The sequence below is a fragment of the Hetaerina americana genome, unplaced genomic scaffold (assembly GCF_022747635.1).
Source record: "Hetaerina americana unplaced genomic scaffold, ioHetAmer1.1.p SCAF_5, whole genome shotgun sequence".
NCBI classification, from domain to species: Eukaryota; Metazoa; Arthropoda; class Insecta; order Odonata; family Calopterygidae; genus Hetaerina; species Hetaerina americana.
In genome coordinates, this window is record NW_027287095.1 from 20,796,853 (window position 1) to 20,822,978 (window position 26,126).

A 26,126-nucleotide genomic window follows, 5' to 3' on the forward strand; every position below is an offset into this window, starting at 1 on the left:
CACCTCCTAGCAAAGTAAACGCACAGTAAAAGCAATGAAGGAAAATCAACAGAACATGTAGCATATAATCTTGACTCTAATCGTCAATTATAATTCAACTCGTCATCCGAAATAACTCAGTTCAAAGTAGCAAAGAGTCAAAATATCAGTCACCGTAATAACGGGCACACCAAAATTTTCCAATGATAAAAATTCAATTGCACCTAACATATGATAAGAGGTTTGAAAAGGATGGTCGGGTAGTAATGAAATAAAATTAAAAGCAAGAGAAGCTAAGTATGAGTAGAACCACGTAAACTGCCAGAACACTTAGGAAAAGTGTTGTCCCTCAACTCTTTAATTCATGATATGGATCGATACATCAGCCATGCAATTTCAAACTCATGCCAGCATGAATCTGGGGCGACAAAAAACTGGTACATGAGAAATCATTATTTTATCTAGGAATTAAAATTACCAACGATCGAATAAGCTAAAAAGATATTGTGATTAGAAATACCCATGCTAAAACAATCCACCTGTAGAAGAATATAACAGCCAGAAATACAAGCCTGCAGAAGACTTGAATTGCGTATTCACGAAAGTTAAGCATCACTTTATGAAAGCGTATGTGATGATTTTATTCCATGGCAGTATGACATGACGACAAAGGCAGAAGAGGACTGAGGGCAATGGAAACGTGACGACACAGATCGATGAAGATTACTACGTTGACGGAGCAGATCATATATGAAGAAGTTGCAGGAAATACACTGACCATTCGACTTAGTTCAAAATATTCTAAGGCAACGACCTCTAAGACATGAACAGAAGGATTGTGTAGAAAAATTAATTAGAAACAAGATTATAAAAGGATCAGCGATGGTGTGAATGTGTCAAGATATGAAAAAAGAAAGAGGATAGTTTATGAATATTTCTAATAGAATGGAGAACTACAAACTAATATATGGATTGATAACTTCATAGATTAGACCTAGAAAGGCCATTCGTAATCAAGGAGCAATTTTCCATTCATAAATCAAATATGTAAACTCGTTCTTTTATTTTGAAAAAATTGTATAAAGTTTCTCAATCCAATTCCACCAAATATTTCAGTAATTGGATAGGTACGTTGAAAGGAAGAAATTCGAATCTTAAAACAACTGTTTCTACGAAAAAAATGTTGCATTATACTTTCCTACCTGAAGACCAATATTCAATACACTTGCATTTGCAATTACCATTTGGTAAATTTATGCCTTTCAAACAAACATGGAAACCGGCCCAAAAGCCAAATGTGCCAATTTTAGGTAGTATAGAAAAGTTAGAAAAAAATAAGATGGGAAAAATGTTGCATTAATAGCTTACTGGGAAAAATAATGTGCCATAAAGTTGTATGAGAGTGAGATTAAGTCGGAGTTATGACTTTCGTTTTTCCAATTCAGGCATGTTGTTTTCAGGCGAGCTATGTGGGAACATAATATGTATGGATTGAACATTCGTACGACCTTGATTAAACACTACCATACATCTGCTACATAATTATATACGTAAGGAAGATTCCAGAAATTATTGGCGACACTACTATCACAAGAATTCTTCATTGTTATAATAAACCATAAGCGATGAAATCCAAAGGAGATAGTACTCACCATAAATCACCTTTTCTCGACTTTAAATCGGCTAACTTGTTTCTTGGAGCCATTAGTAGATTATAAGCTCTTACTTTCTAAAAGAGGGACGGAGAATATTCAATTAGTTCTTCCATCACAAAGGTCGTCTTATTCCAGTTTTCGAAAACCCCGCTTTTCATTTGTCATATGTTCAAAATCCGCGCAAGCACCCCTAGTGGCTGAAACCTCTACTACGTGCAACCCCGGTCGAAATATGGGTTCAAGTACGTAGACTGAAAGTGAAAAGAAAATTAGCTAACCTTTGAAATGGAAGCAGCCTTAGTCCATCTTGACGATTCCGTAAGTAAAGCTAGAATATAGAAATTACTAATACTCATACAGCCTACTAATCTCCTGTAATTTACTTCAGATTCGAAGCACTGAAAATAAGTTGGATTCGATCAATGTACAGATCTCCGAGTTCGAAAATTATTCCTCGGACAGCCAATTCGAAGTGCTTGAACAGGTATGAAAATGTGTCGAAAATTCATATTTTTAAGGAAAAAATTAAGTTTCTGTCATTTTAATTTCAATATGCTTCTTTTCCCAGATATCAGTATTAAAATTGCTTCAAAGCGTAAGCGAGGTGAAGCGGGAATATGAAAAAATACGGAAGGAAATCCTGGAAGTGCAAGAACTGCAGCATCAACTAGCGAACTCATTACAGTCTCAAGTTCAGCTTCTCCAAGGCCGCTCTAAAATGCTCAAAGAAAAAATACTTGACAGGATGAAAGTTGAGAAAGTGTAATTAATTTCCGAGATGGCACTATATTCACATTCCTTAATCCTTGATGTAGACTGTCTTTGTGAATCTCTAACCTCAAGGTAAAAAATGCTCAAATTGTTATATTACTTAATAATGAATGTTTCCCTATAGTTTTATATCCATCATATCACTTTTTCTAAAGTGTTTCTAGTGTTTGCTAAAGTTTGTCTACTTCCCTTTCATATTACAAGCGCACACATTTCGAGTTAAATAAATTATACTCACGGCTTTGAATAATCTTTTAATTTTGGAATGTTATATAATGAAGGTAGAGAATTTGTAATTACCTTCTTCTGAAAGCTTTGGTCACAGTCTTGTATAAATAACCAAAAAATGAAATAAACAAAATTCATTTAAAAAATCTTTAAATCATTTGGTAAAATTCATTTGGTGTCTATCAGATCCTCTTTTTTATGAGCTTCTCAAGTCTCTTGATTCGGCTGGATTCTTGCTCTGGGGACCCCACTCCAACAGGTGATGCATTGTAATTTATCGCAGCTGACTGACTTGCTCCTGGATCACCAGTAGTTGCACCATCAGTCTTCTGAGGGTATTGGGCAGGACCTTTCGTGGATGATTCACTATCTTCATCCCCTTTCTCCTTGACTTGCAGCCCCTCAGAAGCAATACCTCCCCAAGATGGGCTAGTATGAATAGCTTGTTGAGATCGAAACATTTCTGCCATTGAATTCTGGTCATTGCGCTTGAGTCCCTGAAAAAGCATCAAAACTGGTTGACACCCTCTGCCTGGTCAGGTCGTAGTCATTTTAAAAGAAGTCTATCAAATTAGGGAAGCAATCTAAATTTTATTAATTTAATTAGGATCTTTTTTGGGGGTGAAATGGAGATTATAAAGGCCCTTCTTCCACTGAACCCCCGAAGATTACATTGAAGACTATCATATATTGATCATCAGTGAACATTTTGGATGCCATTGACTGAGTTTATTACTTGGCCAACTTTAACACTGTCTAAATGGGAATCTCCCTTTTATTCAAATTTCAGAACAGGCTTAAAAAATATTCAATTTTTTACACAATCTGAAAAATGGTCAACAAACCATATGCCAAATTCTGCCAAATGGCAAATCTCAACAGATTATATCCTAACTTTACATTGAGAGAAAATTTCTGGTACATAACAATTGAAACAATTATAACAATGCCATATTTTCAATAACAGTATATTTATCATGTAGATAAGGCCTTTGGAATATTTTAACTAGTAATGATGGATATTTCATGCAATTCATAATCAAGCCTTAAAATCCAACAGTCAATTTGATATTTAATTAACAGAATTATTTAGAAAAAAAAGGTTAAAACTTTGGCAATGAAGTAAATGTTTGCTGGTATTTTGTGATCTTTATATAATACTGAGTGGATAGCTGTAACATCTGACATCGACATTATATATTGAAATATAGTGGGAGGGTTGATATAAACACATTTCCAGTTATACTAGTGTACTGGACTAGATTTGGGCATCAGCGGGATTAAACGTTATAATAATGGTAACAAAGTAAAAATCTGATGAGTTATAGAGTATCACTGATTAGCTATAGCCATTTTTGTAGCAAAGTATAAAAAACTATGACCAGCAAGTATTCGGTTAATTAATTCAAAATTAATTTAAGTTTTGATTGCAACCGACTAGTCAATGAAATAACAAATGATTTAAATGGAAATGTCAAAAATTTACCTTAAAGTATGATTATGCATATGCCTGCATCATGCACAATGAACCACCCCAATGGCCAGGGTATGGCAAGGTTATGACACCAAACCTTTAATTATGACACTGGGGAATCGGTGGACACTCAAGATTTTGTTAAGTATAGATTGAAACTGCACACTTGAAAGGTAAGTAAAGATGAAAACAATAACCTAAACTTAATTAAACTTCACAAAATAAAAAACGAAAACTGTACAGAAATGCAATTAAATTTTTTAACAATGTTAAGGGCCAATTTTCTATGTATATCTTCATCCACCTACTAATAAGCTTTCATGGAAATGTTCAACAGTAATATTTCAAAGTCTCCTCTAGTGCACATGTAGTAGTATCACTTGAAAACTTACTCACCTATTGAGATAACATTGTACATGCTCTAACCATTCTCAAGAATAACTTTTCACCAGATTAAATAATTTCCATGCTCAACTTTTGCTTCTAAGATAGTTAAAGATTTATTCGAGATGCCAGCAAAATAATTTCGCTACTTTGAAATCATTACATGCTCTAATCCCAGCCTGTTATATAGACTCCATTTAATACTGAGTTTTCTTCGTATTAAGACTAATTCTGAGAGCAGCCTGGATATTTGTGGGGGCATCTAAGTGCAATATATCTAAGTGAGATCAGTGAAGTTTCCCCCATTTCTTCAATACTATTATTGATAGCCTTTTACCCACATGCAGAAGAGTTATCTAAAACCTACTTTGGGGTCTTCCCTGTCTTTTAAAAACATAAATAATATTAATTTTTTTCTGCAATGGTTTGAATACGTGGGGAGTTGCAATCATTTGCATTCATATTTTAGATATTAGTTGTGGTCACTCAGGGTTGTCTTACACTACCCTCTGCCTTACTCAAATGCAATGGCTTTGGTGATATACAAGAATGCTGAGATTTCACCCGAATATATGATGGTTACACTAACAGACATTACCACCCATTGATGTGTATGCCCTACTCCCATCACTATAATTGATAGCCAAAATGAACAGGAAGGAAAGAAGAATACTACAAAGTTGCAGTACAATGCACTACTACACTAAACATTTCATTTGAATCCAGATTTATGGATTCCATAAGTCATGATTTCTTACATTCTTTTGAGCACCTCGTGGAGACTTAGAATAAATTATATTTTGAGTAAACATCAAAAATCCAATTCAGCATTCAAAATGCCATTGTAAAAACATACCTATTTCTGAATAGAGCATATTCCCACACCTATATCAATGAATCCGAAACCGAGGACGTATAGAGGAGAGTTAAAGGAAAAATTAAGGTGGTGTATATAAGAGCCGAAGAGAAAAAGGACAATTTGGAGGACTCTATAGGAAAGAAAAACTATGTAGATTGGACACACCTTGAGGCACAATGGATTCTTTAAATTGAAGTGAAAAGCCTGTGACTAAGGTCAAGAGACAAGTGCAAAGGATAAATTTAGAAGGACATAAAATAAAAAATCAGTCAGTGGTTGAGGGGATTTGATACTGAATAGAGAAAAATGGAGGGCTGCAGTAAACCAATCTTAGAATTGTAATACTGATGATGATAGTGATATCAACCAATCACCTCATTTTTTTCTAGTCATTGTAAGAATCTCTCTGAGCATAAAGGGTCCCTAGCCGATCAATTACCACTTACTGCTGCAGTTTTTTGGCATATACCCAAGCCATTACTCCAGCTACTGTTTGCTGAGGTGCTAGCAACCACATGGACAATTAATAAATGCTTACTTAATATCAAAATTATTAGATTTTCATTGTGATTAGACCAGTTCAGGGATATTTTACACACGTGGATGGTTTGTAAAGGGTGGGCAAAGTCAGACTGTTGCGCATCACAGCTATTTGTAGTTAGTAACATCTCTTGAAGGAAAACACAAGTAGTTTCAGCCAGATTTGTCTATTACTCTGTGATTAGCCTATATTTAAATCGAACAAATCAAGTGGTTTACTAGAATTGGATGAAAGAGAATTTCGTGTGTTGATCAAACATTATTGTATGAAATGCAAATTGCCTCAGGACACTAATGAGAAATGTGATAAACCTGGTGAATACATGCCTTAGATTAAAATGGTTCATAAATGGTTTCAAAATTTTCAGAGGCCATAAGAGTGTGATGGTGAACATACTGGATGTCCGGTTGGCATCAAGCCTTTTGAAATCAATGATAAAATTCACAATATGGTGATAGATAGAAGAGTGAAGGTGCATGAGACTGCTAATATGCGATTGCTGTAAAAATCTTCAATGTAAGGTTAAATATCATTTTGCATCAACATTAGGGCATGAGAAAGCTATCCACAAGGTAGGTGCCAAAATCGCTCAAACTTGACCGCAAATGAAATCGTGAGATATATTCCGAGGGCAGTTGGCAGGTGTTTCAAGGAAATCTACAAAACTTTAGGGGTTGCTTTGACACCATAAACAAAAAATGGATACACCACTATATGTCTGAAACCCAAGAACTGGTTTGTCAGAGAGAAGTCTGCACCGAAGAAGGCAAAGTCTGTTTCTTCAGCTCGGAAGATTTAGGTGACAGTTTTTTGAGATTCGGAAAAAAAGATCGTCATGGACTATGAGGAAAAATGTCAAACCATTACAGGTACACACTATGAATTGCTACCAGATAATTTGAAAACCTAAACTACATGAAAAATATCTATGATTGGCTCATAAAAAAGTTCCTTTCCATCACGGCAATGCACCGGCTCACTCCTCTCAAGCTGTGGCCACAAAGAATTATGATTCTAACTCATTTCCCAACCCTTTTATTCTCTAGATTTAGCTTCCCCAGGCTACTACAGCCTGAGGGAATGAAATTCAGAATAGCCTGTTCTTCAAAATGAAGGAGAGGGAAGGAGATTGCATTCAAACAAGGAGATGATTGTGAACACAAATGTCTATTTTGCTGAGTTTGAACAGTCGCATTATTTGAAAGGGATTAAAAAAATGGAGCAGTATTGGACAAAACCCTTAAACTAAAAGGAGACTATGCTGAAAAATAAAAATGACGCCACCTGAAAACGAGTGGTTTTCATTTTTGCATGGATTTTCAAGCCACCCTTGTAAGACCTCTGATATATTCATGCTTGGCGTATTTTACAAAACAGAATGCTTTCACGGGTAATTTTCTAGTCATGTTTATTTATGGCACTTTAAATTCATTACTAAATAGACTTCTTAATGTCATTTTCTTTTATTAATGGTCTGCAGATAGAATTGACACTATTGTTTCCATACAATCTGATATGAAACATGCCCCCTGCCTCTCCCCTCACTCTTGTTAGGTAATTAAAAACTAGACTAACCTTCATATCCAAGACCTTCTGAAATTCTGTCACATCTGATTCAGGTAATAGTTTCACATACTGCTCGACAAAGGCCTTGGCTGGTGCACTGGGGGCCATCACAACCTTCAACAGCATCTCAGCTTTGGTCATGCCCTTAACAACTACCTTGGTGAAACTATTTTAAGATAAAAAAAATCAAGGTTATAAAAATTTATTAAAATTATTATGACATTGGCAATGAGGATGTTATCTATTCTTAGATTCAGACCAAACAAGAAAGCCATCTTGACCTACCTGGCAGGTGCCTTTCTGTTCACTTGTGAGCCAATAGATGGAAGATCTAACAGAACTGTTTTCAGCATGTGAGTGTCAAGTAGCAATTGTTCAGCTCCAACAGTACTAATAGGTTTGCATTTATAAATATGTTGAATGAACTTTTGAATGAATGACCTAGGATGAGAAAATGGAAGGAGAATTAACATGTTTAATCAAGATTCTGCCGTACATGGATTAAATGAAAGAAGGGACCATTTGGTCTCAATTTCACTCAAATCAAGAGACCTCTATCTACATAAGTGGAGTAGTAGTGTATTGCATCATTTACTAACATGGCAAATTTGATGCAAAACTGGGTGAAATACATCCGGGAAGATGCAAGGTATTCTCTGATGGCTGGGACAGTTTGTTTAAGGTGTCCTGTGATAGCTGTAACATAACTACTTTGATCACCCACAGTTTCAATGCTCACCCACTGGATCTGAAACACAATAAAAAATTAAAATAACTACTCTAAAATAATTAACGTATTTTGCATTTAATGCTAAAAAAGAGTGGCATATAGGATGAAAGCCTGGACATGAACTACCATTTAAGACATAAAAATAATATGCCTGCATCTTGGAATAGAGGGGTATTCATATTTTGTGTATCAGTGCATAAACTACCTAAACCTCACAATAAAATCATTAGCAAAAGCAAGAAATTATCTTGTGACACAAGCTAAGGTTATTTATTTTGCACTGTAAACGTAACATTACTTTTCTGGCTTGGTAACAAATTTTTTCTTAGTATTCATGTTTTACATTCTACAAAAAGCATACACAAAGTAAATTCTTAAAACAGAATTAGTACGCACCTTGGACATTGTTGTGAGAGCAGGTTCACATGCACTTTCCAAGTCCTGAATCAGAAGTTGAATGCAATTTGATATGACCCTATTAGATAAAATTAAACGGGTAAGATTTTGTACAATAAAATCCATTACAATACACAATTGACTAGTTTCAAAAATGTGTTGATAAAACTTCAAAATACCTGTGGAACATGTCCTGCTCGGCAGAAAGATTTATTTTATCACAAAATGGAGTATCTACCTTCTCTTTCAATTTCTCTTCTAACTGCTGAGTAGTGTCTAGACAATACTCTGCTGCAGTGAGAATGCTAGAAAGGAATACAAAATCTATGAAAATTCTTACTTTTAGCATAAGAAATTCTAATAGAAAAAAATTTACTTTTGCCCTTGCGTGCTGGTTAGACATTGAAGAAACTTACTCACTTAAATGTTATATACTACATCTACACTAAACACTTCACTATTCTGGAAGATACCGACACATAAATCTATTAAAAGAGGAATACTTTGAACTGGGCCTCAACATAATTGAGGAAAGCATTCATTTTTTGTTCTTCCAGAGTATAATGCTTTTTCATCTAATAAACACCAAAACACTTTTGAAATAGGCTTCATAGTCAACTTACAGAAATTAAATAATCATAAATAGAACTAAAAACTCTTTTTCAATAAAAAAGTTGTAGAAATAAACTGCAAATTAATTCTATTTTCCTAACTTTGGGTGCCAAACTTAATTTTCATCATTTCAAAAAAATTTTACCCCACCCATCGGTGACACTGTCTCCATTCTTAAATTTGCTTAAAATATGCCACACTTGGGCAATATTTTTTTGCCTAAGAACTCCTCTACCATCTTCCCATAACAGTAAAATTTGGTCATACAAGATGCATACCCAATCCTTATCTCAAAAATTCTTTCAATTCTTGATTACAGCAATTTCTTCATTAATTTGTGTCCATGCCTAGTGTTTCTAGATTGGAAAAATTACCATCAAAATTTGTTAGAGAAACATTTGGACAAAATAATATTTATTATCATAAATTATGATTATCTCTCAGAATCGTTAAAAAGAAAATGTCTTCTCCATAGAACTCAGCCTCATCTAATGGACATTACCTCAGAGGTAAGTCAATAATTTCTACATATGTATTTGCTTAAAGTATCCTTCATAGAAATGTTTTTATCCAATTTCTCCAGGTCTATTAACTCCTTCCAAGTGCTAGATGAGATACGTCGGCTTGGCCAGATGACAACAATAAATATTTAGATATTGATAACGGGTTTACCTTTCCCATTATCCAGTATATATCTCCATACAACAGCATAAGGAAGCAATCGTTTTCAACCTTCGGTAGTCCCAGTTCATATCGGGTAATAATTTATTTAATGGTTGAGTGGTCACCCTGGTCTATTACGAGCAGGTATTATTTTATTGGTAACCACACAAAAAATGAGAGCCGACTCACCTGCATACTTTTTCCTGTTCATCCCTTGTGTAGCGAGTCACTTCACCTTCTTTCAAAAGACTATGAAAGTTTTGCATTAGACCAGACTTGGATAAATCCCGGAAGTCCCTTGTCAGGCTGGACATACTAGTTAATGATCCTGGGGTTGATATTCTGCAAAATATATTTTTTTAAATTGTAAAGGGGAATAGTAGAAAAAACTAAAGTGACAGCTCATTCACAATAAAATAAATCTGAATAGAAGTTAACTTAAATTAACATTTGAAAAAATCTAAACAAATTCGTCAAATAGCATCTTACTGCTCTAATTTGCAAGAGTGTATTTGTTATTAAACTGGAGTGGGCCAAATGGGGGCCGAAAGAATGCGAAGCTTAAAAATAGTCATTGTAATGCAAACTAATAGGGTGCTAAGTGTATTTTAAGCAGGGCTAAGAAGTCCAACTCACAAAAGAACACAAAGAATGTGCAGTAATTTTCATGGATTCATTGAAATTTGACCTCTGATCAATTAACTATAGCTAATTAAAATATAATTGTTATGAGACTTCAAATCAGTCATGCATAACTCATAATCCACTTTAACACTGCATAAATAATAACACCGGTTAAGGTAAGTTCAGGATGGATATTTCATGCTGCTGTGGAGTAATTAATCTTCGTTATTATTTATTTAGTTCATCTTGGGTAATCTTTAGGGCAACATCTTGGGCAATTTTTATTATGTACCACTTTGAAATACAGAGCACTTCAGCAGAGGAGAATAAGAGAAAGAGCATTTAAGAAAAGGCAATGGAATAAAGCGATTCCAGGTATCCTGGTGGATGCACACTGGTGACTGGCCTTTTTCCCCAACATCCAGCAAGTTTTTAGACACCCTTCTTGAACTCACCCCCTGAAAAACAACTACTATGCAAGGGACACCAAGTTTTGTCGTACCACATTATTTCACTGCAACGTTGAATTAAATTACTTTTAAGGGAGTTGAACATTCATATTTCAAATCTGAGGGTGATAAAAAATGCATATCTCCAAACAAAAAGTAAGAACGCTGCTTTACAGATCACATTGCTATTTCCTCATACTTGGAACATACTTGTACATAAGTCATTACAAATATTAATGCTCTCTTAAATCCTCAAAAACAGTAACAGTGAAGACGGCAATGAAAAAGTAACTCATCTTGTCAATTCCTCAATGGTTGGAAAACTATCAACAGTATGTATTGGTGAACTAATGAAATTTTGCCTACATTTAATATAGCTATCTTATTTCTATAACAGAATGCAAGACAATTCACTTGGGAAGTTATTCACCTAAACCATAACTTGAGCATGGATTTCCATCTTTGACAGTTAAACTAAAGAAGTGCTGCCGCCAAAACCTTAACTGATTAAAACACTGGGGGGGGGGGGGGCTAATTGAGAGAACAATATTTGAAACCCTTCCCAGGTGGATAATTTTTCCAGAGTGAAGGAACCTATCAGTTGGCAACACCACCCAAGTTACAGTTGTGGTGTTATCTGCAATTTCTTTGAGTCCATATTCAAGCTGCAACTAAATTTTTTCAATAATACCAGAGATTTTTTATTTTCATTTATTGCATCTGTTTCTCAAAAAATTTGCTTGTATTCATATTTACTAATTCATTATAACCCTATGAGATATTTAACCAGCAATAGATCCAAAATCATTTCACATTCCTTTTCCATAGGACTCTTAAATGAAAATTTGAGGTTTGATTGTAATCCATAAAACATACCACAGAGCTTTCTCCATTTGGCTAGTTTCAGAGAAAATATACCTCTCCAAAGGCAGTGATTTCATACTGGTCCACGCAGGCTTGGGCAATTGCCCCTAGGGTGTGGTGCATTACATTCATGTTACAAAAATGGACACCTATATGCATGCTAACACAAGTTAATACCATTGCCTTTCACTCAATCCTAATACAAATGTGATGAGAAATGTATTCTAGGTCGTGATTACATGTTTATAAACCTTCCGTATATTATTATTATTAGGTAATCTACCGGTTAAGGTAGGTTTTTGGATGGACACAGCTACTAAATAAATATTTTGTGACTTCTAACAAAACACTAAATCCAGCATCCCACTCTACATCAGGTCCCTCTTCATCTCTAAGTACTTTCTTCCTCCCTTCATCCCGTCCAACATCCCTATCCTGTTCCTTTCCTTGTTTGCCTAACATTCTCCCCTCAATTACAGTCTTTAACATCCCGCTGCCGGTCAATACCCCCTTCACCCCCCTTTCCTGCCTCCATAGGATTTCTCTCAACAAACCCCTCTCTTCGCCCACCAAACCAAGTACTTCCTCATTTGTTTTCCTCTCTGGACCATCCATATAATATTAATAAAAATTAATTTTCCTCAAAGATTGTTGGGGGTTAAGTAAGAGGACGAATTTTTGGGGTTTCAACTTCTACTTAGGGAAGATATGGGAATTCTAACTAGTGAACTTGAAGACATTTAAAATTCCAAATCAGATACTTAGGTTACCAGGATTTAATACATCTAATTTATAGAACCATATTCAATACAAGAATTGAGGTTGAGAATCAGACTATAAGTAAAATTACATTTTAACATTTACCAATTCAAAATGCACACAGAGTAATTATTACTCATAATTGCTAACTAATGAATTGTAGTAATTGATAACTAATGGTGTTGTAATAACTCTCCCTATTTGGCATAAGCTCATTCCACTGACATATTCCACATGGAACATCCAGTGCCCTGCGTTATTTTGGAAAAAATAATTACCATGTATTTCTCCACCTTACAATAGACCATAGCAATTTATTGTTCATGTTTTGATTTGCATAAATTTTACCTCTTAACTTTTTTTTATTTGAGTGCTAAGGAGAAGTCTGAGATTTGTTATGAAAATGTGGCGGTGGCTGCATTAGTTGACCAGCTGCATAATGGATTTCATAGAGTTAATAAGGCACACTTCTATGGATAATTGAATTCACACTAATTTTACTTTGGAAGATCAATAAACTGGGTGTTTCACGATTTATGCTCTCAAATTCTGCCCCTTACCTCCCAGGCAATCCACTAAGTTTTCAAAACAAATCCATTCTATCAACAAATAAATGAATGCAATGGTTCCTCATGCACTCCCTACAGGAATGTTATCCTCTAAATACTTTGCTCAAAGCTGGAATCTAACTTAGTTGACTTAAACACACTATAAGATGTTCTTAAGTGTTGATGTATGTACTTACTTTGGGAGATTATTTTGAAGCAGCTTGAGAGCATACTCCCTCAAGTACTTTTGAAATGTTCCTGCCAAATCAAGCATTGGTTGACCAGTGCTCAACTGAGCACACTGGACCAAACATTTTTTGTAGAAGATGAACAGATCAGCACAAGTAGAGAGGACACCTTCTCCATGGCCACCACCAGATCCTGGCTCTGCACCTTGTTGCACCTTCTTCTTGAGCTCCTCTTGGAACTGTTCCATCAATTCAGCGAGATTTCTGGACCAAAAGAGTCAAAATAAGTTAAAGAGCTCCATTGATGACCTTTAATGGCTGTCTTTCACTTTATTCCAAACAACAGGATGGGACTACTTCAATTACTAGGGGTGAGTTTGAGGAGGAAGATTTCATGGACTGTTACCTAAGAGCCATCCACTTAGTAGAACCTTAAAAATGAACACTATATTGGGGCCACTAACTTCTTAGGATCTTATGATGAATCCAGAACATAAAAACCAGGAACTAAATTAATCAAAGCAATGTGAAAGCAAGAATTGCAAACACTGTGGACTTAATCTAGTTCATAATGTTACTTTGACCAATTATCTGGGTAACCTGAACTATTTTTTTCCAGTGACAGATACTTGGGTGGGTAAAATAATCCTTAGTGTCAGCTGATAGGTATCAGCAAAAGAATAGTTTTCAAAATTCTCTGAAACAATAGGTGAAATAGTTTCTTCAGTTTTCAAATTTTTGAGAAAGCTAATTTACCCAACCTCACTATCTTAAATTACTTAAGCTTAAATTAGAACTTTCCAATTTAGAGAAATATCCTTAGACATAAAAGGCATGCTGTTTATTAAACTGGTCAAGGTGAAATGGAAGGAAAGCAAAAAATAATATAAAGTACAGCTAATAAAATTGCTAACTAGGATTTAAGGATTGAAGCATATAATTACCGATCCACACTCTCAATGTAAATGTACAGATATGGCTCAAAGCACTTGCTAATGATTCCTTGGAAAGGAGACACTCTGGGTTTGATTCTGGGGAGAGCAGTCAAATCCATCTTTTCAGGGTTATCATTCCCAGCGACCTCCTCAAAAGGGTTAGTAGAATTGGAATCAGGTTCTTCAAATGGATTTCCAGATTCAGCAACCTAAATGAAATTCAAGGTTCTCAGTGGGAAAATAATAACTAGCAAGCTGAGAAATTTTTTCTCTCTTTCTGTATCAATTAAAGACAATAACACAACAATGAATATCAAATAAGCAAACCTCTTTTTTAGCATTCCTGCTCCAACTTTTTTCTTTCTCTTCTATGGTGACACCAGAGAATCTTCTTGAAAGCAAAGTCTCAAAATTCATTGTTCTCTGGATTGCATACAACAAGAGCTTCACATCAATTTCACCTTTTCTTCGTGCCATAATTTTAGAAAGCTCATTTCTGAAATGAAAAAATTTAACCACTCAGTCACCTTATGTTAAATTCTGTCAAAATGGCATTAAAACAATACCAAATGAGAAAATTTAATTGCATAAATTAACACAATATTTAGGCGCCTTAAGATGTTATAATAGGGCAGGAAACTATGGTGATAACTCACCTACATTCAGGGATCCAATCTAAGTATGAATTTATATTTTGGAAGACATGCCATGTGATATCTGATAAGAAGTCTGAATTAAATAAAGAGGTTAATGTCTCTCATTACTGAGCTCTCAAACAATAGAGTTGGAAGACTACAAATACACCAGTTAAAGTCATTTTATAATGGTGAAACTTAATACAGCCTTAACCAACACACCTAATTACAACTATCACTTCAATGGTTTCTGAATAGTGATCTTTTATAGGGGGAAGACATGTTTTTCCTGTAGTAGATACTTACGATTTACTGGGTTTAAGAGCAATTCATTCTCTAAGTTGTTTAAAAAATATCACTGTATTAGAAAGTATGCAATCTATAAAGAATATGCTTCAAGTTTGAAGAAGCCACGTTGTTTAGATTTTGTTTGGCAGCCATCAATAGTGAACAAAACTGAGAGTGATTCACAAAAAACGGAACGAGAGCTCGGAATGGCTCATAATTTACAAAAAATTAGTTCGTGAATTGAATAGAGAAAAGAAAATTGCCAAAGATAGTATTCTGCAGAAAATAATCGGGATAGATAATGGAAATAAATTTTACAAGTACCTCCGTAGGAGGAAAGACAACAGGGAAAACATAACAGTTTTAAAAAATGAGGATGGAACACTAATCGTTGATGATAAGGACAAGGCTAATGCGTTTAATAATTGGTATGCAAGTGTATTTAAGGTTATGGTAAATAAAAAGGATCCTGTAGATACATCTCTGAGTCAACAAGGAGGTGAAAAAATATGAAATACCAAAAGTATTAAAACGACGAGCGCAGGAATTTATAAAAAAATTATGAAAATGAGGGCAAATACCTGTAAATCAAAAGGGCCAGATGGTATCTCAATTGACTTGCTTAAATTGGGTGGTAGTGTAGTTTCAAATTATATAAATCATTTATTCAATGTTACCTTAAACAGTAATGCCCTGCCAAATGCTTGGAAGGAGGCATATGTTACGCCAATTTTAAAAGGAGGAGATAAGGCACTAGTTGATAATTATAGACCAGTAAGCTTGACATCAGTTGTATGCAAGCTATTAGAAAAGATAATGGCTGATTATCTCTGGGACTTGTGGGAGAGTGAGAATTGGTTGTATAGTTGCCAATACGGTTTTGGAAAAGGGCACTCTTGCGAAACTCAGCTATTAGGGTTCTGCCAAGAAATGTTCGACTCTATGGATGCGGGAATAGAAGTGGATGCTATAATAGTCGACCTGTCAAAAGCCTTTGACAAAGTTGACCACGATCGCTTAATGCTTAAGATGGGCAAATTGCCACTACACACAGATGGAAGAGTAATCTCTTGGGTCAGAAATTTCATGGAAGGTCGAACACAAAGGGTCAAATTAGGAGAAGTGTATTCTGAAAAAACAAGGGTAACATCGGGAGTCCCACAAGGAAGCGTACTCGGCCCGCTCTTGTTTTTAATATATATAAATGATCTCCCAATAAATATTAATCCTCAGATAAGACTTTTTGCAGACGACTGTATTATCTACAGGAAAGTCGAAAATGACAAGAGACAGTGACAAACTTCAAAGGGACATTAATAAAATGGCAGATTGGGTGACAAAAAATGGGATGGATATTAATGTTAACAAATGCAAATCCATCACTTTTAGCAATAAGGTAAATGGAAACAATAGGGAATATAAATTCTCAGAAAATGACATTCCTAGAAGTGATACTTGCAAATACTTAGGTGTATATTTAACGAAGGACAGAGTGGGGGCTAAATGTGGAGTACATCTATAAGAAAGCTTTCAAAACTCTTCATTGGGGGATGAGAAACCTCAAAGGGAGCGTTAGAGCAACCAAGGAGAAGGCTTATCAGACCCTAGTAAGACCAATTTTAGAGTACACTTCTCTGGTATGGGACCCTCATGAAGAAGGCCATATTAAAAAACTGGAAAAGGTGCAAAGAAAGGCTGCCCGATATGTACTGGGGAAGCATACGAGGATGGAGAGTGTGTCTGACATGCAAGAAATGCTGGGCTGGGAACCTCTAGAAACTAGAAGGAAAGTAAGCAGACTTTGTGGAATGTTCCGAATTCTGAAGGGGGAGAAAGCTTGGGCAGATCTTAGGAAAGAGGCGGGGAACCCAAATTTTATGAGCAGAAATGATCACAAATTTAAGGTAAAATGCTGGGCACAGAGAACAAATAAAAAAATATTTTCTTTTCTAAATAGAACAATTGTTGAGTGGAACACCTTACCTGCAAAAATATTCGAGCCCTTTCCTAACAGAGTGTATACTTTTAAGAATAGATGTAAGGTATACTATATATGTAAAAATTTGATTGATGTGTGGTGTATTGTATTATATGTAATAGCTTAATTTTTTTTTTAATTTATCTTATTTTTTCTTGCTGATTAATGGTTGTAAATGGGATGAGGATTCACTTGTTTTGTTAAAGAGATTTGTGTTTTGAAGTCTGGTTTTATGTATTATCTTTTACGATTATTTGGGACTTGTGTGCCACCTGACAATGTCTATCAGCACATGTGTATTTTTAATAATAATAATAAAACGTTGATACACATTTTTGGCAAAATGGAGAAAATTGGTCATCGTTATTTGATACAATACTTATATTTGAAAGGCCTCGGTTCAACCAATATAAAAGCTAAACTGGATTCCACTCTGTGTGAGTCTGCGCCTGTGTTTACAACAGTAAAATATTGGGTAGCAGAGTTTAAACGAGGCCATACCAGCTGTCATAACAAGCATTGCATTAGTCGACCAAATGAGGTAACGACTCCAGAAACGGTGAAGAAAAACCACAAAGTGACACTGGATGATTGTCGACTGAAAGTGCCTGAGCTAGCAGACATAGTGGGCATTTCAAAGAGTGCAGTACTTTGCGTATTAACTGCAAATTTGGACATTAGAAAGCTGTGTGCAAGATGGATGCAAAACCAGTGTCTATAGTGACACTCGAGCAAAACCAGTGTTGTGAAGATGTTTCAATTGAGTTTTAGCAAAGTTTCACAGCAACAAAGCAGAATTTTTGTGAAACAATCAAAACAATCGACTCAAATGGGATAACTGCCTCCAAAGAAGGCGAAGATCATTTCATCTGCAGGCAAGGTCATGGCGTCAGTTTTTTGGGATGCACGTGGGATTATTTTGATTGACTATCTTAAACAAGGAAAAACTATCAACCGCAAGTATTATGCAAACTTGTTGCAATGTTTAAACAAAGAAATCAAGCAAAAGCAGCCGCAATTGGCTATGAAGTTTGAATTGCTACTTCATGCACGCCATTCACCAGATTTAGCCCCCTCAGATTATTTTCTGTTGGCAAACTTGAAAAAATGGCTCAGGGGCCAAAGATTTTCCAACCGTGAAGAAGTGATGTCGGCAGTTAATGGCTATTTTGAGGAGCAAGACAGTTCTCATCATAAAAAGGGCATCGAACTTTTTGAACATCACTGGGAAAAGTGAATAGAGCAGAAAGGAGATTATGCTGAAAAATAAATACATTTTTTTCCAAAATTTTTGTGTTTTCTTTGTTGGGTCGGGTACTTCTCGGATTACCCTTGTACAAGAGGTTGCTATCCAATGAGGGCGCGGGTTCAAATCCCGGCGGTGTTGAATATTTTTCCGAGGTATCTCGATCCCTACTTGAGGTGCTTTGTGGAGGGCACTTTGAGTGAGTACGCCGTCCGTCGGATGGGACGTTAAACTGCGGACCCCTTGGCGCCTTTCGTAAAGAGTAGGCTAATGCCGACGCCGGGTTTCTCTCCACCCTTCATCCTTTCCTGTCCATCTCCTATGGCGCAAATGACCTTAGCTGTCGGTCGCCTCCCCTCAAAACTACTACTTGCTATCCAAGGATTCATGAGAATTTTTCCGCTAACAACTTGTAATCTAACCTTCATCCTTTGGGTATATAGTTAGAATGATGAAAATATAAGGCAACGGCATTGTATCTCAATCCTACAGAGAAACATTTGTTCGAATAACAAATATTCATGCAATACATCTTTCATAAATGTAATGGATGGCAGAGCTTAGCCTGGGTCCAAATAGAGGGGTTTTTCTAGCTGACGAAAAGTTGAAATTTCAAAAAGAGTAAAAGTACACAGTGTATTCTTATGCTATTGTTGTAATGTTGGCAAACAACACTGAAAAAAACTGATTTACTTGAGAGCATAGTGATAAAAATATTCTCTAACAACTTAAAGCAATATGTAGACCATTATAAAAAACAAAATTGCTCTGTATCATACAAAAAGCCTTTATGACATTCTTATTCCGTAGGACAATTGGACCAACAAATTGTATATCATGATATTCCTTGGCAAGTGTAATAAGAGCCACCACATAATGGTGATGATGACTGAGATAAGAAATATAAGAATATAAATGGTCTAAATAACTCCCAGGGTTATTTTAAATGTGCCAATCCCTGCTAAGCAATTGTTGACATAAATCTTGGAACTACCCCAAAAGAGTGAATTACCCTACATATTCCCAGTGGTAGAAAGAGATTCCAAGAATTTTGAGAACACAATAACAAACACATACATTTCATTTAGTAGTTACAATTTTCATACTGATGAGCACTATGATTTCAACATTAAGACTAGGTGGGCAATCAGGGAGATGAGGGTGGTTAGAGTGAGTGAGAGAAAGTGAGAATGATGCATTGGAATTAAATATTATCTAAATGAAAATGGGTCAACACTTGTCACACATCCCTCTGGATGAATGCATTTATATCATGAAGATCTCTTCAAATTACATTTTAATCAATAGTAAAACACCAATTAAACTTCAACAGCTTTGGAAATTAGCCCAATATCTTGGCATGAGAAGAAGGGAACACTAATATATTCCCTTATGCAAACACTGAACCATACAGTCTGCCAACCGAGATGACTATCCCAATCTATTCCCTGAAATTTTCAGATACAAATTAAATTCTGATCTTTTCATGGATTACAGATTTTCCTGTTTCATATGGCTCGCTTGCACAGCCACATGATCACGGCTGTTTCATTTCAGTAAAATGATAACATTTTTCTATTATAACTTCCAAAAGTCACACTCATTGTTCATTAGAGCAGACTGGGATTCAGAATGCTCTAAATATTCAAACTTACTGTTAACAACAATAGTTTGAATCATTTAAATTTTTGTGGGAAAATTTGGAAAATAAAATGATTTATTTAAAAAATAATGCATATCCACTTAATTAAAAAAACAAGAAGTTTTGTCAGCCAAGCTAATTAAATAATATCAGCACCTTGTTATGTGACAGAACTCCACAGCAATTCTTTCTGATACCTCCCAAGAAGTAGGAAACATTGGCCCAAACTTTTCCTCAAATTCCACCAGATGGCGTTTTAACCACGCATGTCGTCGATCAACTTTGTCAAGCCATGCTGTGTCCTGGCTTTCCTGGAATAAGTGTGTGTACTCAGCAAGCTGGAGGCCAATAAACCACTTAAGCAGTTCCCTCCTAAAATTGAAAAGTAAGACAACAATATGAGTTCTGGGGATAATACATGATCAATAAAAGGGATGTTTCAAAAGAGACACTCAAAACATTCTGCAAACTCCAAATCCTAAAGAAATGATAAATTTTCCAGCTCAAATGTTAGCTTTTTCATGCTAAGATAATAAAAGTTGATGAAAAATAACAAAAAAACTCAATTTTAACACTTCTTATCATGACTAATACATATTTTTTGGTCCATTACAATATTAAAATCCAAGGAAAATATACTCGTGGTGGATGATAGCAGTTCTCTGGAAACAATTTCATAACAGAGAGCACTTCAGTGTTTAAGTTCCAAATGTGGGAATAAATCAACATTAAAAAGGCATGATATTTGCCTCAGATTTAAATAGCGTCACTCATGGCAGGATTGCAATATATTCATGAGCTGAATAGAGAGTTGTGTACACTGAAGGTCAGAGAGACCCTGAAAGTCAAAATTACCCTAAGGCAACACATTTGAGATACCAAAACTGGTCCACATATTATTTCTAAATATTACTTTCTAAATATAACTTTCTAAATAAAAAATAATCACAAAACGATATTATAAATAATATATTTCAAATAAAATAGATAACAATGACAGAAACAAAATTACACAGTTATATGTAACCTTTGGAATTTCTATCTGTGGTTTTATTTTGATGACTATTGCTGTTATTTGGATAATCATATGGATATAAAGATTGTTACAAGAAATATGCAAATTAATTTTAGTTGGGAAATGAGGATGTGTTCACTAAACTGATGATGCATGGCAACCCCAGTTTATGTAGTATGATCATTTTAATTTGCGAAGAAATTAGAATTGTAATTAGAAATATTAATGTGGATACAAATGAAAAACACTCCAGTATTCCAAATATTAATGATAGGTAGAAGAAAAAAGAAACAAGCAATTGTTGGCCCAGTTTTGAAAAAAATTGGATGGCATAAAAAATCTACAAACAATAGGTTTCTTAACTAAAAATTTACCCTTCTTTTTGTAGATATCATGAATTACTTTTGTTAAGGTTTTGTTTCTATTCCCACTTAGTTTTTCATTGTATCACCTAGTTATACAAAGACAAACTTGGCAGGATCTCCACCAGCAAACCAATCAGCAGCTATAATTATCAAAAGGCTTTCCTCTAATTCCTTCCCATTTACTTCTCGATGAGATTTGCCCTCTAGTCCAGTTTGACAGTGGTACACCTGTCCTCCCTTTCTATGACAGATATGAAAGTAACTGCACTTTTTCTAAATGCACAAGTAAAGTACATACTTTTATTAACACATTTTAGCGCTGTTTTCCTGATTTTTCTATGATAAGAATATAAATATCAAAATTATTCTCAGCACAATTTTAGTCTTGGTCAACGCAAGGAATTTTAGAAAAATTTATAAATTGTTGAAAAAAAACAAATTCATGAAATGAGTGCAAAATCTGTCCATTAATTCAAAACCTGGCCTATATTAATATAGGTCCTTTATCAATTCAATTGTGATAATAAAACCTGACTAAATGAAGAATACATTGTATCTTTCCACTGTCCTTTATTTGCGTACAACCAGTTTCAACGCTTGAGCGTCATCATCAGGTACAAATTAAACAAGTCGCAGTCAATTTATATACCATACATGAGGGAGAGGAGGGGTGGGTGAGAGAGGGGGAGAAGGAGGTGAAAGAAAATGAAGTTGCGATCGGCGTTGATGGGGGGAGAGGGGTGTTAAGTGTCTGGACAGGTGCTTGGTTGGTTTACTGTAGGGTGGGGTGGGGGGGGGGTTTGTCAGGTCTATCTGTGAGGGAAAGGGGTACTTCCAGGATTGGGGAGAGGTATTCAAACAATAAATCATTAACCAAATGACCCGTTTTTAAATTCTTCCTTCCTTGCTTAAGTAATCACACTTCGCCAAACATCAATGGGAAGAAAACCATGGGAGTGATTTCAACCCGGAACTCTTACACCAGATGGAAAAGGAATGAGGATGGACAAGTGGGAAGAGCTCGAAATCAGGAAGAATTTAAAAACGGGTCATTTGGTTAACGATTTATTGTTTGAATACCTCTCCCCAATTCTGGAAGTACCTCTTTCCCTCACAGATAGACCCGACAAACCCACCCCACCCCACTGTAAACCAACCAAGCACCTGTCCTGATGCTTAACACCCCTCTCCCCCCATCAACGCCAATCGCAACTCCATTTTCTTTTGCCTCCTTCTCCCCCTCTCTCACCCACCCCTCCTCTCCCTCATGAATGGTATATAAATTGACTGCGACTTGTTTAATTTGTACCTGATGATGACGCTTAAAGAGTTGAAACCGGTTGTACACAAATAAAGGACAGTGGAAAGATACTTTGTATTCTTAATTTAATTAAAATGAATTTCCACAAGGTTGAGCCAGGAACAATTGAAATAAAACCTGAGTTCAAAATGTGGATGGCTGAATTATGAGATTTCTCCACACACACATCTTATGATGGCCATGCTACACATACTATAAGGTGCCATGCTACATGCTAAGGCAGGCATCCTAAGGAAAGGCAGAAGTAGAAATTTTATTTTTAATGCTATTATTTACACACAGCCATGGAGATGACTGTACAACTGCTGTCTTCCAATTGGATATAGATGCAGGGTTGCTTAAAGAGTAAGCACTCATTTCAAAGTTGCTCACCGGGTTAAACCATCTGCTATATTGATGTTGGTATGACATTTAAATCATTTTTAAGACAGTCTTCACTTCAACCTGACCTGCATCAGCTAGTGGGTGAAATACTGCAATCAGAATCTGATGCAGATAAATTCTAAAAGCCTGCCATCCAAACCAAAATTCCCCAAAACATTCATTCTAACTGATTATCTTTCATAAGGGCCTGACTTATTGGTAAAAATTGCTTAATTTAATATGACTATCTAGGGCTCCAGTCCAGAAAGAGTAGTTTCCTAATTTTTTCACAGTGATACCTATATATATGGAAACATTTCCCCAACTCAGATGCATGCCTTCACTGGCCAAATTGAAGGCCTCCTGAAAGCCTGAAGATACCAAACTTTAAGAATTCCACTTGGCCTCAGAATGACTGCAGCACAGTGATAAAAATTTGCCATCAAAAGATATCCATGAATTATAACGCCAAAATCAAACCTGGAAATTTTACTTTACCCTAGCATGAATGTTGCAGTTTGTGTAATTAAAATAACAAAACTTCCCTTGTGGAAGTGCCCAAATTTCAAGCCTCCTGGATAAATATAATCTATAATGACAACAATTTAAATCATAATGTAACTTGTGGAGTAAAAAATTATTAAACATGCATTTTCTTGGAACATGCATTCTCAGCACTAGAGTAAAACTTTGAAACGTATGTTTTGAAATAAACTGTACATATTCCTCATCAAAAACTTGGACTTAAATTACGATACAGTGACTTCATATGAGAGCATTAGGCTAGCTTGCAACAAGTCGATTGCAAGCTTATGTATATTGGTTAAGGTTGCACAATGACCAAGTACATAGACAAACCCTTATAAACAATTTTCAGGGATAGTAAATGCATGACATACATTAATATCATTTTTATTGAGTGTCCAGCTCTAAGCAATACTCTCATTGGTTTAACAGCGAACATTAGTTATTGTCCGTGAGATTTAACTGTGAGTTTATACTCTAAATAAAACACTTTCACATCGATGAATTGATATTTATACATTCCTTGGACACTTTGAAAATACCCTGGCAATTATTTCAATTTCAAATTAAATATTCATTTTTGATTCAGAGTAATGGCATGATTTGAAAAGGTTATGCTTTTGTACACACAATTGTTTCTCAGTCTCTCTCCTGATTCAGAATTACGACAGAAAGTCGATGCTGTGGGAAATTGCATTCCACTTCTAGAAATTATTTTGAACAAGCATGGATTTAATACTTCAACCAAAATATGGCTAACATGCTTAATGGTACTGTAATCTTCTTGACTTAGACTTACTTCACTTTGGGATCCAGGACTGATATTACAAGACATGCCTCTGCCAACTGCCGATTTGGAGTGAAGTTCTTAGCATTAGGGCCTGAAAAAGCTTCTTTGAAGTCGGCAGTTATCTGCTCTGCTAATGCTGCTCGAATTCGAGAAACTTCTTCTCCCAATTCTCTTATCTGAGGGATATCGGTGTAGTTCCTGAAGTGCTCCATCACCTCAATGACAGCTTGTAATGGCATCACAATATCTCCATAGTGCCTTTTCTTGGTCAATATCCTAAAAGAATACATTTCATTCTAAGATTTACACAGAGTTACACATTTACACAATAATAAACAGAGACGAACTGAGGTCATGTTTGACAAAAGAGATGCAAAAAAATGATCTTAAGGATAAACACATTATCCAGAAATTTACATTATAAGCCAATTAAGAGCACTGTTTTCATGTACTCTCCTACTGCAGGGGACCTGACAGTGAAATGACAAACATTTGTTTCAATAAACCTTTTGTTTTGTTACTTCAAAGGTGAATGCCACCTGCTTTCCATATCAAATACAAATAACCTCACCTGAGAACATGATTTAGCATAACATACATATGTATGTATTACTGCTTTTTCATAAAAAGGTCAAGTTAATAAATGGAGCTCTTGAGAATGCTGCATCGAGATTGTAGGGGCCCTATGGCCATTACAAAGAATTCAGCAAAACACCAAATAAAAGAGCTATTGTCTTTTCTATTAAATGGCATAATTATCAAATTCTTAACTTACTGTAAACTATCCACTCCCTCAACCAACATATGCAAATGATTTAAGGTAGTTATGGCTGAAGTAAGATTTCTTTTGGCACAGTCCAGCTGCTTGATGTCTCTGGTAATTTCTTTCACCATTTCTTCTGATTGCTCTGCCTTAGCCTTGATATCTTTGATATGGACAAACAGTTGCCGGATGACTTTCTGAGCTTCTTCCAAAGCTTCTTTCCCGTCCTAAGTGAATGAGAAGCATTATATCTCAATCTTTAAATACATTCTCCAATTCTTAAACATTTTCCTGGAATCAATTCATAAAAGTTTTCGTAGAATGTGCATTTCGCCTTTTATAGTTATAAACGATAGAACCTACGCACGGAATTCCTTTTATATAATTTTATACGAAATCCACAGCCCGACAGAAGTGATGACATACCTGTCCAACATTCGTTTGCCCACGAACTACAGCACGTATCTCATCATCTATGGTGCGTATTTTGCAATGCATATTATTAACCACGTCGTCAATGTTGGACAATGACTGCTCCGTCGGGAATAACGAGTTAATATAGTCGACTGCATTAAAATCCGGTTGGTCCAATGGATCATTACTAGGTAGGACCTATAACATTAAAAAAAAATAACGCCTGGGTAAGATAACGGGCGTACTATTTCAAAAATGTGACGATGGGTTAACAACACTGACCTGATCAATGGCATGCTGAACTTCGGGTGGAAAGTTCGCGGAAACGATAGCACTCTCTTCGTCCACATACTCATCGTCTTCTATCAATGACATAATTACGAACTACATAAATAGAAATAATTAAATAAATTACGAATACGTTATCTAAAAATCTCCCTTTATACGCATAACATTCTTCATTTTCCCTTGGCTTTCTTCAAATTTCACATTTTTAGTCAAAGTCATACAAACACAATACACATCATATGGCTATGGGTAAAAAATGACTTTCGAT

The 26,126-nt window shown here is 35.5% G+C and overlaps 2 protein-coding genes across 2 annotated transcripts; one reads left to right on the plus strand and one right to left on the minus strand.

The window, feature by feature from the left end:
* The first annotated feature begins 1,864 nt into the window (after positions 1 to 1,864).
* Positions 1,865 to 2,647, plus strand: LOC139693961 (uncharacterized). The gene is made up of 3 exons (XM_071592328.1): positions 1,865 to 1,952; positions 2,023 to 2,118; positions 2,203 to 2,647. The coding sequence occupies exons 1-3, from the start codon at positions 1,920 to 1,922 to the stop codon at positions 2,398 to 2,400; spliced, it is 327 nt and encodes a 108-aa protein (XP_071448429.1). The 5' UTR covers positions 1,865 to 1,919; the 3' UTR covers positions 2,401 to 2,647.
* Positions 2,647 to 26,108, minus strand: Vps53 (vacuolar protein sorting 53). Its single transcript, XM_071592326.1, has 15 exons — positions 25,853 to 26,108; positions 25,583 to 25,768; positions 25,169 to 25,383; positions 24,403 to 24,669; positions 20,171 to 20,386; positions 14,553 to 14,721; positions 14,235 to 14,434; positions 13,300 to 13,554; positions 10,048 to 10,200; positions 8,763 to 8,888; positions 8,584 to 8,662; positions 8,057 to 8,205; positions 7,743 to 7,898; positions 7,467 to 7,623; positions 2,647 to 3,130 (listed from the first exon to the last, which is right to left on the minus strand). The coding sequence occupies exons 1-15, from the start codon at positions 25,943 to 25,945 to the stop codon at positions 2,816 to 2,818; spliced, it is 2,736 nt and encodes a 911-aa protein (XP_071448427.1). The 5' UTR covers positions 25,946 to 26,108; the 3' UTR covers positions 2,647 to 2,815.
* Positions 26,109 to 26,126: the final 18 nt, after the last annotated feature.

Bases quoted from the DNA above. Each gene is read 5' to 3' on its own strand.
- LOC139693961 (XM_071592328.1), top strand. From the start codon at position 1,920: ATGGAAGCAGCCTTAGTCCATCTTGACGATTCC. The intron at 1,953-2,022 runs GTAAGTAAAGCT...AATTTACTTCAG, and splicing joins TAGTCCATCTTGACGATTCC to ATTCGAAGCACTGAAAATAA. The intron at 2,119-2,202 runs GTATGAAAATGT...TTCTTTTCCCAG, and splicing joins AATTCGAAGTGCTTGAACAG to ATATCAGTATTAAAATTGCT.
- Vps53 (XM_071592326.1), bottom strand. From the start codon at position 25,945: ATGTCATTGATAGAAGACGATGAGTATGTGGACGAAGAGAGTGCTATC. The intron at 25,769-25,852 runs GTCAGTGTTGTT...TTAATGTTATAG, and splicing joins TTCAGCATGCCATTGATCAG to GTCCTACCTAGTAATGATCC. The intron at 7,624-7,742 runs GTAGGTCAAGAT...ATCTTAAAATAG, and splicing joins AACAGAAAGGCACCTGCCAG to TTTCACCAAGGTAGTTGTTA.